Source organism: Erithacus rubecula (assembly GCF_903797595.1).
Source record: "Erithacus rubecula genome assembly, chromosome: 6".
Classification (NCBI taxonomy): domain Eukaryota; kingdom Metazoa; phylum Chordata; class Aves; order Passeriformes; family Muscicapidae; genus Erithacus; species Erithacus rubecula.
In genome coordinates this window covers 13,499,557-13,513,991 of record NC_136688.1, presented here as the reverse complement: position 1 = coordinate 13,513,991, position 14,435 = coordinate 13,499,557, and the positions used below count along the sequence as shown (strand labels likewise).

At 36.9% G+C, this 14,435-nt stretch overlaps 1 protein-coding gene across 5 annotated transcripts in view; it reads right to left on the bottom strand.

Annotated features, from left to right (window-relative positions):
• The window catches only part of NELL1 (neural EGFL like 1), a 281,122-nt gene that overhangs the window by 183,284 nt on the left and 83,403 nt on the right, over positions 1-14,435 (bottom strand). For all 5 annotated transcript variants that reach the window (XM_079310083.1, XM_079310084.1, XM_079310086.1 and 2 more), the window contains exon 12: positions 10,651-10,779. In XM_079310083.1, coding sequence (XP_079166209.1) covers positions 10,651-10,779 — 129 coding nt within the window. The remainder of the gene's footprint in view (positions 1-10,650; positions 10,780-14,435) is intronic.

Here is a 14,435-nt window from a genome sequence, read left to right as displayed (position 1 = left end):
CCCAACAACTTATTTCTTGCTATGTAAGTAGTTCAGCTGATATTGTGGTATTATTGTGCTGTTCCTTACAAAGTACCTGCATCCAGTAAACTCCATAATACCCTGGCAGAACAAAAAGGATGCTGCAATCACTATTATCCCAGTTTACAGGCAGTAAACTAAACCAGACAAACCTGCCCAGATACACACCACTAAAGACATAAATCCTACATACAAGTGGGCCCAGCTTTCTTTTCTAAATAGAATGATGCAAGTAGAAAAAGAAGCCTTATTCTTAGTTTCAATTCAAATACACCTCCTCATGCAACACAGTAAATTACATATTGTTGTTTTGCTTAAATAAATCTCTAAGTGTGTTTCTATACATGAACTGTGTAGGGAAAAAAAAACCAAGTAACTAAACTTTAATTTGACGAAAAGCTTGATACAAATACGCAAAAGAAATATGCCTATATATATTAAATGTGTTGTCTAAAATTGTCTAAATATATTAAAATTGTTATATGCCAGTTATATGCCCTGCTACATCTGGATAATGTCAAAAGCTCAATGCCTTTTAAGAAATTCAAAATAGACTGCACTTCATACAGACATAACCTGTACCATCATCATACAACTCAATTCCAAATTATCTGAACAGAAGCCAAAAGGAGATATGCTGGTCAAGGATGAAAATTATGCATGCCGAAATAGTAAAAAAAAAAAAAATTAAAAAAATAAAAAAAAAAGTAGAGAGCAAACCAAATAGCAAAGCCTGAGGTTAGCAATAATGTCATTTCCAATAATTTCTTTCCTTCTGTGCTTTTTTTGTAATGCACATTAACATTGGATATCCAGGACCAATTCAGTAGCTCCCTTACTAAATACTGGAGCAGCCTCCAGCTATGCTATCACCAAGAGAAAAATGGATTTGCTACTAAAAATAATTTTTAAATATTTTTAATAAGCAAAATTATATATTTCATTTGGTTTTGGTGTTTTGCTTGTTGAAGTTTTTTTCTACTGAAGGTCAAAATCCTAATTTCCCACAGTAGTTTCAAAAACAAAAATTCCATAGCAATTGTGGGGAGAAAGGAGTGATTGTTTGGTTTTTTTACCTCTGGTTTTCTTCTGCAACTAACTTTAGGTAGAGTAAGTCCTTTAAGATAAATCGTACCACTGGTCAACATAGAATATCTGCTAATATCCTTTCCTGAATGCAGTAAAGCTGCTGTATTTTGACTTCTATTACAGAGCCTGGGCACTCTAAGCCTCCTGGCTCCCCAAAGTCCTCACCTTTCATTTTCAACTTCTCCTTAAAGGTATCACTCTCCTCATCTGTTACCTTCTCCCAGGATGGGGTGCTGTGGCTTCACAGCCAGGCAAAATGCCACAGTGTCCCCAGGGTCACTACCCACTTCTGGCTCATCACCTCCTCAGAAAGCACCAAAGCACTTTTACGCAAGGAACTGAAATTGCTTAAAAAAACACTTTTTTGAAATTTCTTTGAGACACCATGGCAATAAGAACAGCTCCTCAGGAGTTTAATGCTATTTTCCCCAAGATCCCTAACATCTATATACAAACCTGAACAAAGTGATTTGCCACACTCACTTCACTGCATCTGTTACCTCTGGTTTCTATATTCTGTAGCCTTAGATCAGAGTCCTCCACATCTTCTGTATGGGTTTCTCCAGCAAATGAGTTTGTTTTCTTATGTTCTCAAAATTCAGGAGAGTAGAAGGTGTTCTTTTCAGCCTGTAATAGATCCTGCTGTAGGACAAGTGCATTTGTTTCCCTCTTCTGACCCACTCATGCCAACATTTGAGGCAGCCTCAAAACCAGATCTGTTGCTCTACTATTGCCAGCACAGGCTTTGAAGCAGGCAGATGACATAATTTACAGCATGCAATTTTACACAATCAGAATCAAGCCCAATCCAATATGTTATCTGTAAACCAGCTGTGAGAACTTCCATTTGGAAAAGGGACTCCATGCTCCCAGATTTTTAAAACTATCAGGGAGACAGATTGAGCATCAAATCCACACATCAAATTTCTTCAAAGGTGTTGAAAAAAATGTTAAGCACCAGCATTTAAAACACATTCTCTTCTTCTCATTTCAAGATATTAAACAATGCAAAATAATTGCCCTCTGTGCAAACCCAAGCATTGCAAAAATTAACCACAGAGACTCAACAGCATCTAAAATGATCCTCCCATGCTCCTGATGCAGGTCCAGATGACAGAATCAGAACAAAATTAGGTTGGAAGTTAACTGGAGGTTTCCTAAGCCTTCACCCTTTCTAACTTCACAAGCCCTGAGAGAGATGCAGCAGTCAGATCCCAGGTAACTAAAGGCTGTTGGGCTACAATGTGAAAACTCCATTCCCCATATATACATAAACACATACATGCATACACGTCACTTTTTTAACTATTGAAGTCATGCTCCAGATTTTTAAAAAGGCAGAACTTCACCACCTGCACTCTTAGGTTTTTCAGAGCTAGACACACCATTTTTACCAATTTGCATAAAAGTACTAGTAAGTGGCTTCCATCCAAGTCCAAGCAAAACCTCCTTATTATATGCAAATGTTTCTCAGTATTTTTCAGTCCAACTCAAACACAAGCAAACGTGATCATCACTAGACGAACAATGCTGTTTTTTTTCTTTTCTTTGCTGACAAATGTTTGATGCAAGTGCTTATCTGGTTTAAACACCAGAAATCCACCAAAATCACTTTCAAATGTTTCCCTTTTTTATTGATGTCAGCAGGAATGTGACATGAGCTACACTGTATCATAATTTGAAAAAAATAATTTAGGAAATATCAGGATCAATAGAAGGGCTTAATGAGTAAAGGCCAGCAAAAGTTCTTTCTGATGACAGGGTGGAGGACATACTACAACCCTCATTTATTGCATGGATTTCTCCCTCTTTCACTGCTGGAGCAGCTATGGGAACAATTTGTTGTAAAGGTGTAGCAGGATGCTCTGCCTGGAGTGGCGGTAAAAAAACTGGAACAATGGCCTATTTACAGAGCTGTCTGTGGTGGAAGGAAAAGGGGCCTCTTGCTGCTTTTGAATAATACTGAAACCAGCCTGACTCAGCAACCCCGAAGTTCAACCTCCTGACAGGGAGGTGAAGATGTGGCAGACCTGGTAAAGTACCTGACAAAGGAACCAACAATACCACTGATAACTAGAGATGATGGGATAAAACAGCTGGCCAGGACACAGGACTGATGGTCACTGTGTACTGTAGAAACCCAGTCCCACTCTTTAATGCAAGGCCTTCTAACACACCCCTCCTTCGAGTGTGTGCAGAGTCCTCTCTTGAGTAGGGACATCCTGGAGGGTGAGCAAAAGAGTTGTTGGTATGGGTGAATAACATCAATCTCTACTGAATAATTGCTTTTGCTAATTTTAATATAATACATACAGTATCACTTCAAAATAGTTCATTATACTACACTATACTATACTGGTAGTCACAGCTACCTTTAGTGTGTAGCAAATCATTCTGATTAACATCTTTTAGTCTAAGAACAACATGATAAATAATTTACTTTTATATAAATATATCTGTTTTGCCATCCATTTTGCCTGTGGAACAAATTTATATTAAGGCTCAATTACACCTACACCTACAATTCTTTGGACTCTAACTAAGTCTTGGTGCTAAGTCTGGATCCAGCTGCACCCACACTCCTCTCTGAGAAGGAGTTTAGGAAGCAAGTGGGCTATTTCTGCACCCCCTGACTAAACAGGAGGGCTTCTCTAATAAACTTTGTCTGAAGTTCCCATTCTGCATACAATGAAAAGTCATTACAGTGAAAAAGTTAATTACATTGACAGTGAAGAAACACGCAACAGCCTTTTTTTCTCCTACTGGTCAGCTTTTAAGTCAGATTCTACTACAATTAGCAGTCAACAACATGGCACTGGATTTTCATTACCCATCTATCAAATTATATCCTGTACAATTCAGAAGAATGCAATGCCAAATGTAAGAACATTTATTGATTTGGGAACACAAGATCCCCAATCTCTTCACGTGAACAAAAATCTCTACAGTTTCAGAGCAGGATTTTCATTGCCATCCTGAAGGGGTGAGGATTTTTTTCTCCTTTAATAGCAATTATTATAATTTGTTCAAATGTGAGTTACTAACACAAGAACTGACAGTTGCAAGCCTGAATTGCTTGGGAGCCATAATTATTTATGACATTTTATTACAACAACACCAAAACATATGGTTACCTTATTAGAAATTACAATTTATTTTCATATAAATCTCAGCATGACATTACACCAAAAGAACTAAAGTTACTCCAGGGGATGGCAAGTAATTCCACTTTTCAGGTTTCTGTAGCTGGAATAAGATTTTAAACTAATTAACTTGTAAATATAAAAGCAGCTTTGATAACAGAAATAATCTATCCAGAGCCATAAAAGGTACAAACATCACCTTCCAACAAAATCTTGAATCTTCTTAGGATAAAAATTTTAGCATTTTGCTTGAAATATTTCTGTCCACTGGCAAGAATATAATCTCTGCCTTGAATTTCCCACCATCCCATGAACTTGAGAGGGAAAGGGTGTATTTTGGTTTCAATTCAGTCTCCTTCACTGGCAGTTTATAGCACAAGGAATCTGCAGTCTCATTTATTAAAGTCCATATACCCACAAAGGCAGGACACCAACTGGCAAGTACCTGACTGTTGATCATGTTATAAAAGATGAATTTGAGTTCATGTAATGGTTATGGGTATAATTTTAAATAAAAAAGTCTCTCTCTAGAAAAACAATAGGCAGGACAAAGATATTTGCACTATATCACCAGAAGTGACTTTCTCTGATACATAGGATTACCTATACAGCAGAAGTTTCAATTTGACACTGTTAGGTAACCGAAATCTTTAAAAGTAGGTTAACAAGCATCTTTCAAAGAAAAGAGAACTTTTAGAAAGCAACCTGGCATCAAGTTACATGTTTATAAAAGGTGGGTGGAGGGTTGTTTAGGGGTTTTGGCATTGCAGGGGTGGTTTTGGGGTTTTCTCTGTAAATCTCCATGAGGACTTTGTTCCAACTGAAACACTGTCATTAATGTTGTCTTTGAGACAGAGATGATGATTTGACTAACACTTTCAGATTCTTCTTCTGCCCTCCTCTTTTCTAGGGATTCTGCATAGAGGAAAAAAAAAATCAGTGCATTCATCATCAATATTAGTCCCAACTCCTTGACTTCATGAAATTACCTGAAGTATGCACAGTTCTGTATATGTATCCTCACACCTTATGCACAGAATATAAGTTTATCGTGGCACACAGAACATCTGCAGGAAAAAGACATCTTGTGATGCAAGTTTTCTGAGTGTACAGCAAGCAGAAGGATTATCATTAAAGGCTGACCCAAAAGTCAAGCCAATGGACACCATCCAAAACCACAGTTGTACATCACTGCCACACAGAAGGTTTATAAGGTACCACACAGTGCTAATGTCACCTCCCAGGCCACAGCGTGGTGAAATTAAAACAGCTGCAGTGAAATCATCATAGAGGATGAAAGGAAAACTCAACAAAATTCACCTTATTTTACAGAGCAAAACACCAGCTGTGAAAACTCAGTGGATTGCCAGCAGACTTCTACTCTGAGAGCCATATGCAGGACTGGGTTTATTCTTTTTCAGTTCATATGGCTTGAAAAAAGTTCTGCACACCAAATAGTTATTTATGCATAGAATGCAATGAGTCAAAGGATTAAATATTAGAGGTAAGCTTTATAAAGCTCTCTTGTCTTCAAAACTATAACAGAAGCCGCACTTGATAATGAAAGCTCCCTTTTTTTCTCACTAAAGCCTATTGATAGTAGTATCTTTGCATTTGGAACTAAATCATTAATCTAAAAAGGTTGATTGTTCCTGATTTCTGCAATAATGGAGGGAAAACCCATCTTCTTCTACATGTTGCAATTTTTTTCTAAGCAACTTTCAGAAAAAAAAACATTTTCTAACAAAACTTAGACTAATTTCTCCTCAGAACAGATATTTTCGATATACTTACCTATCTTTCTGTAAAGAATTTCCTGACTACACATGGTATTAAGTTCAAAGGAAAAGAAACTGAAAGCAATAAAGACCACTGTACATGTCTGGAACGTACTTGCAAATTACAAGGAAATTAAATACGGCTTTATTTTTACAATAGCCAGCAACAAAGTCCTGAGACTTCAAGCACACCAGGCAGATATTCTGCCAGGCCCCAATGCTGCTTGCTTGGATCCATTCTCAGTGGAAAATGAGCACCCAGTTTTCTCCCTAAGCTTTCCTTCATTTTTATTTCATCTTCCCAAAATCTGCCAAGCCCAGTAAAATTATCATAACTCTTCCTCAGAGCACTGAATAGGCAGATTTTCTGAATTTGGCTAGCATTTCAGAGCTTATGCGACAATTTTTTGAAATGAGCAATAATTTGTTAACAACAGATTAAATAACACTTTCAGAGCACAGAAGGGAAAGAGCAACTGAGTCATGCTCCTTCTGAAAGTCACACGTGCTTCTAGAGCATTCTGTCAAGTTCAAAAATTGAATGAATTTTCACAAATATTAAGGTATTTCATTCATCACTCTTTATGCTGATGTAACAGCATTAAGGGGAGGCTCAAGTCATACAGGAATGCTAGAAAGCATAATTAGGTACACAGGGGAAGAATACAATATAGTCATAAAATGAGAATATTCATCTTGCAGGTCCACCTTAGTCAATGGTTCTTTTCTTATATGACACATGTTACCACAGACCATTCACAGGTGACACTGGCTGAGTACATACTGTGCAACATGACAAGACACCTTGTGGTATGCCACTGCACCACTTTTATGGGATGCTTCTTGGTGGCACAAAGGATGGCTAAGGTTAATACTGATTTTCTTGCTCCATGCACTCTTGGCAATGAGAAGAAGCATGCAATTGTCCCGTGCTATCTACCCCACTTTATATTTTAGCAGTAGTCACAATGGATAAGATCTCAACAGCAACAAGGTAAAAATCACTTTTGTACCAATATAACTTTGCAGGTAGAAAGGGCCTGTAAATGTTTCAAGCAAAGAAGGTGATAAAGAATGGGGAGCTGAAATGTGGCAGAGAAGTATTATTCTCTTTCCCTTTACTGTGGAATATACAGCAGCAGTTATTTTCAGAAGAGATGGCCTGTTAGATGCCTGTTAGCATCTAAAAAGCAAGCATTAGCATGCTAGCTAGCAACAGCCTGGCTTTCTGCCGATGAGGTTTGATTTTCCTTTATCATCTCTGAGCTTCACACTTTGCATGTGCTGACACTTTCCTGTCTCTTAGCTCACAGTACTGTCCTATTATTCACAAAGTAGTCACAGACTGCAGAGTTCTTCAACTCTGAGGAAGTATACACAAGTGTGTATTTGTAGGACTTCTGCACACATCACACAACACATCTGAAACAATCAGCATCAGACAGACTCAAATGGATTCCCCACTTTGGTCCTGGTTTTGCCACGAACTGCTGCCCCGTGTGGCACTACCACACAGGCAACTTCAGTGCCCAGCACAGGTGTCCATCTGCCATGTCCTGAGAAGCCAGAGCTGCAAGGACACCCTGCTGCAACTTGAATGTTTGAGTACCACAGGCCTTGGGCTTGGCTAGCTCACTTGCATGAGTCCCAGGATTTATCCATGCCTACGTGACAGAGGTAAAGGGACACTGGTTCAACACTTGTGCCTAAGTATCCACAGCTATTGGAAAACCGCAGACCACATGATTCATAGAAATGTTTCAAAACATTTTTCAAAAGATCAGTGCCATAATTATGTCTTACATATGCAAGACAAGCAGCCACATGTCAGACAAACAGAAAAAGCCCAACTTTTATGTTTTTAAGTAAAATACAGTGCTTTTATATAGCACAGAGAATCTCCATTTATCTCTTTCATTCATCACAAGCTTCATTTACTTGTTTGCTTTCAGAAACTGTCTTTCCTGATCACATCTGTGATTTCAGAAATGGAATGCATGTAATGAGTGGTTATCTTGTATGTACATCTTAACATAAGATTCTAAGTACTTCGAAAGTAGTTGCTGAGAATGAATAGTGAACCCCTCTCAGGTTTTTATTATCCATTTTACAAATTTGCTGATGCCAATTCTCTGATAAAAGTTAGAATCTTTTTTATTATTTTTTTCCACTGTACTATTAATGTGAATATGCAAAGTTAAAAAAAGAGACAAATACTTATCAAAAAGCAGAGCAGATTTAAACAGAATACTTCAGAGATCTTACAAAATGAAAATGATGCCAAACTCCAGCAGGACAAAAGTGTGAGTAAGAGCAAGCAGAAATAACAGCAAAATCATAGGTAAGATAAAATAATACTATACATCACAATTCACATGTACAACTACTTCATGTACACAAGAAGAGATAAGAAATCTGGAAAGCTTCAAGTTGATGATTTGGAGCACTTTAAAGTAAGGTTGCCATTTACCAGCACATACCATGAGTTTGAAATAATTTAACCTTCCATCTCAAATCTTACATATCTTAAGTTTAAAGGCTTAGGAAAGACATTCAGAAACACAGCTAAGCATGAGATCTTCCTTGCTTCCACAGGTGTTTTGTATGTTTAGTATTTGTTACCTGCATTCTGAGTATTTAATTCTTACACACCAAAATTCAAAACAGTAAAAGAGAAAATCCACCCCTATACTATTTCAACCTACTGCTAAACTGTACCTTCAGACACATGCCTTTGTTCTCATTTGTTTGAATCACAGTTTCACCATACATTTGAGATTATTGTACAGCCAACTATAAAATGATTCTACTTAGCAGATTTAACACATAGATGAGAGGAATGAGGTTAGAGAGGCATAAAAACAAATTTTGCAGAAAGCTGTTCTGAGGAGTAAAAGAAAGCTCTTCACAGGGCTGAAAGGAGTCACCTCTTGGCTAACCAATTTGTCACCCTGTAGCTCCCCTTAGTCAAGGGCCTCTCTTCTATTTTACCTCCAGATAATTATACTCCTTCTAGCAATTATAATATAATTTCATAAAATGCAGACAGAAAAACTCTCCTCTATCCCACGGTCTCAGGCAGCAAAACCAGCTTTTTGTTCTGCTGCCTCAAGTTTCACCCACACATATAGAAATCAGAGATTTAATTTGACCTTCCAAAAATTTATGCAACATCAACCCAGGTATGTTAAAATTTCTGCTAATTTCTTTTAAAAAGCTCTTTTTTTCCACTATCACTACCATTAATGTACTGCCAATATCTCCAAAATTGCTTGGGTCAAGATGTTTAAATTTTTTCCATACAAGAAAAAGGGGACAGTCTGTGTCTAGGTAAATAGAATGACTAAGCAGTGCCATTATTTAAAACAGCAGAAAAGGCTGCTAATACTGGATTATGTATTGCTGATAAACAGCCTGTCTTCTGATGTCCAAGAAGTCCTTGTAGTATGTATAAAGCAGTTGTTCAGTTTTTTGTACAAAAATGTTTCTCTCTATACACAGTATATCTGCTGCCTATCTTTAAGAACACATGTGGGAACTGTTTTTCCAGTCACTGAAAATGAATATAAAGAATCATTCAAATTATTGTTTGTAGAGAAAATATTAAATATCATACTGCACCTCACTGAACACATTTATAAACTGCTATATAAAGCCATCTTGTTCACTTGCATGCACTAAAAAGTCCTATTATAAAAGCAGGATCATTTAAGCACAATCCATGCATGTCTTTTTTTATTCTCTCACCCTTAGTCCTCAAAATTTCAATTCTTATGCTATATTTTAACTTGTCAAAAATGCCATCCCCTTCCATCATCTGTACTATTGCAAAAATAATCTAGGGAAATATTTTTAACACAGTAGTTCAAAAACTTCCTATAATGGTCAAAAGATTAAATATTGCAGCCTGACATACAAGAGTAAAAAAACCCAACCCACAATGCAAAGGCAGGAAGGAATGTGGTATAAATTGAATCACCAATTTATATTTTACCAAGTACATCACAGCTATGAATAACAAGCTCTAGAAAACACTGAGAACAAAAAGGAGCGCAATACCCCACTGCATTAATTCCTGTGAGGGCATAGCACATGAACAGAACTACCTCAGCTACGATCTTCTCAGAAATAGGTCTCATGTATCACAGAAAAGCCATTCCAGTAAAGTACTTGTCCCACAGAAGTACTTCAGGAAGGACTGCAGGTCATCATTTTAATATCCGAGCCTCAGTACTCCTTCACACTTACTGTTCTCACAGATGCCTGCAGAATTCTCACTTCCTAAATTAATGCATCTCATAAAGACACTGTTCTCTAAAAAACATTTTAGAAGGTAGGTAGGTAGGTGCTATTGCCTGAAAAACAGTGTTTTAAAATTTGTGTGACAGTGTGACCATGGTGCGCAAAGACACAACTGCAACAATGAAATATGCCTATAGACAGGGTGGCCCAGTACCACTTGTAACCTTAATCCCTATTTATGAACACAAAAAGGGTCCCTGTGATATTCACCACCATGAAACTGAATTTTGCAATGAAATTAATTCATCTACCATTCATTCCACCTTATGTTTTCGAGTAAGTTGTTCAGGGAACGGGTCTTTGATTATTTAGTTTACCTTCACAATATGCAGAGTCCCCTTGGACAGAGAGATAACCGTTCTTGCATTCACAAGTGGCTTTTGTGTTCCAGTTTTTGCACTCTGAATTTTCACCACATCTGTGTCCCTCTGCACAGAAGTTATGGCCTAAAATACAAGGAACATGCAACAGGGTTTTAAAATGTGTTTAGATCAGATGTTCAGGTATTTGCACTGACTGTTTCACCCAAAAAATTTGGCATTTTACGTAACAAATTCTCTCTATAAACCTAGTTGGTGCACACAGGCCTTTTAGATTTCTCCATCAATTCATTCTCAGAAAAACCATTTTCTTTGAAAATAAATTTGTACGGCTAGTTTCATTCAGGAGAAAAGACAACTCCAAAGCAGGAAGCAATGACAATTCATTAGTGTTCTACTGAACCCACGTAGCATTAAGTCTCTGATTGTCAGGAAGTGCAATGCTAACTTACATCAAAAGGACAATGAAGTGTAATATTAAAAAAAAGCCCTCAAAATTCTCTTATTATGCATAGCCACACATTCTTTTAGTAGACCAAAATGAGACATTGCACAAAATTGTACCAATAGTCAAAGCAACACTGCCTTGTAATTCTCTCATCAAAAACCAGCTCGACTGTTTCTAATTATTCCATGCATCACATTTTACTGCAAAGAACTTTTATTAATCTCTCCTTTTTTCCTTCACACAAATCCACAGTGGTTTCTTTGTGAAGTTTCTTTTACTCCATATAATCATTTCTAGAAATAGGATGAACTTTTCTACCCCCTTCTGTAAAGGTACAAGTCGCTAAAGTTCTTTCTTTCTGATTTTCAGTACTTCTCAAAGATGTCAACATCTTTCTCTGCTTAAGTCTAAAGTGAAAATAATTGTAACTTCATCTCTAAAGGCAATCCCCTGGAAGTAATGAAATATCTTCCACAATTTGACAACAGGATACCTTTTTTCCTCTCTCCACTGACATATGTTTTATGGATTGCCACTATTAATATCCAAGAGTCAATTTCTATTTGCCTGAGATATATAAGCAGTCGTTTTGGTAAATCCTATTTTGTCATCACCATTTTCTGTCCTGGAAGGAGGAAAGCAGATACCCAGACATACCATCATCTGTTGGTATTCCAACTTGTGTTTATCTGAATACCAAAACAGTTTCTGTCAATTCCTCCTGGTCATAAAGGTGCAAACTAGAAGTTCTACTTCATTGATCATAAACTTCCTAATATCCCCTAAAAACAGCTAAGAAAAACACAATCTGGACTTCCAACATCTAAATGCCATATTCAGGTCTCTGTTCATATCCCTTGCTTTGATATCCTATCTTAATGTATTTTTACACACACACTTTAGCTGCCTACTAATTTAACACTGAGGTTGTGACAGATTGCACTGCAGATTTATGTGTCTGATCATCTAATGCTGAGCTCTGAGGTAATTTTTTTAAAATGTTAAAACTTGTTAGCAGTGTCAACATCCAATTCTACACTGAAACTTCAAATTAATTTTATTAACAGCCAAGGTATCTTCCTTGTGCTGGCTCTTTCTTTCATTGTAATGCAGTTTGTGAAAAAGAACCAATTCCCTTAATGAAAATTTCAGTTATCCCTTCTAGTCTTTACATACTTCACATTCTGGTAAAAACAACTCAAGTATTCCAGATTCAGCCTTGTCAAGCCCAGGTATATTTTAGACTGGTAAAACAGGGTCCTAATACACTGCCTTTAGCCATTTATGCAATCACAGTATTTGACTTCTCATTTTTGCATTTATAAATATAATTGAAACTGAACACTGGAACCCATCTCCTCAAACTTATCCATTCAGCATCTAATTTATGCTCCCCCCACAGCATTACTATTCTACTGGCATTCCAGATAACATCCAAGAGACAGTAAGTTTTATAATATTTTCTTTTATAATATTTTCTGTTTCCCCTAAGACTATGGCATCCTAGTCTGTTTCCTGCTTCTTTAGAATAATAATTCTCCTTTGAGTTCATACATAGTTTGATTATTATTGGGTCAGAACCTCTAACACAGCACTGCATTAAACTAGGCAGTATGAAAATGTTACATGGATTGTTACTCTGTCTCAGTGTATTTGTTAATATTTAGTTCTATTTCCCTCTCATCCAAATCTCTAAAAAAATATTTCGTCTTTCTCAGCATGTTTTAGTAACAAGACTGCTGGTACAATTTTCTGCAACAAAATTCTATGTTTCTAGGCTCTTTTTATCCCAATGAGTCAACATTTTACCTTATGATCAGCTCATGGCAAATTTAAGACTTAGAATTAGCCAAATCAATGGATTCTCAGAGTTAACTCTCATCACAAGTCCCAGGTCCCAGATCAACCACTCCAACAGTACTTTTTCTCAAGCACAAGCCAGTGATTAATTTTCAATATCACATCACAGCCCTGTGAATCCTTCATTGTTCATTTACCACCTCTGAAACTTATCTGCAGATATGATGGGTACCCTGCCTATCCATTTTTTGCCACTAGAGCTGTCACCTGGGCTTTTTTTAAATTCCCTGGAAAAACCTGCATTGTTTTTACTCCCTTTATGAACTCAAATATGAACAGTCTCCATCCAGTATCAGGTTTCCAAGCTTAAAGGCTATTAAAAGAGCATTAAATTAAATTTTAAAATAATTATTTTAATATATAATTTATATTTAATTATAGTTTTAAAATTTTAATAATTAATTTCAATATTTAATTTTTTAAAATAAATTTTAAAAGTAACTCCAGTACCGTAACTTGAGAAAATAAATGCTCTAAAGGACATTTCATTTTTCTCCTGTCATTGGGAATACACAATCATAGAACATCTACTACATCCCCAGGTTGTCTTGGCATTTATTATTGCAAAATACCTGTGAAACACTGTTTCCTATCTGTTAAAACTGCTGTCTAGAAGTGACTCCACTTTACCTTCCCATAGCATTTCAGCAAACATGTTCAATACCTCTCTAAGTGGATAGTGGAAGCCATTCCTGTTAAGAGTACACACGGTGCTACAACATTTTATGTTGCCAAGCTTTTACAAAACAACTGCAATTTAAGGTTAACCAGCAGGAAAAAAACATACTTGATAGAACAGAAGAGCAAGTGTTCACTGTGCCTCTGTCAGAAAAAGTACACCATTGCTTGGATCAGAGGTTTTTCCAGAGGTACTTTTTTTGCAGCAGCAGCAAAAATTCAAAATTAGCACCTCGAAAGATGCATACTAAGGAAGCGTGGTTCTTGGATTTCTTAGACATTGGTCTCCATTCTCCCCAGCTGGAATTTTTATTAATTCTTTGGTGTGAAGTAGATCATAGATTTCCTTAAAGATACCTACAGAGATGCCAAAACCACCCGCTGATACTGCAATGGGAACTCAGATGGGTGGGAGATAGCAGAGGGCATGCATCCCTACTGCCCAGCCAAAATAACAATTCATTCAGAATATTCAGTCAAGTCTTATCTGAGACAGTCAGCTCCTCTCTAAATATAAGAATGCTTAAAATGGAGTCATCACATCTCAGCAAGCAGGCAATTGGAGGGGATTTAACAAAACCACAGAAAATCTTAAACAGTTCTGATAATCTTAACTAATTGCAGGCCAGCACAGATGACAGGGCAAGTATGAATTAAAATTACCCATGAATGCATTCAGAACAGATGCCAGAAATTATTTTCCCTGTGCATACACACACAAACATAAATGTGCACAACAGCTCTTCAACGTCATTCAAAAAACAATTAGATGCTACCAGGGGAATTAAATATTGAA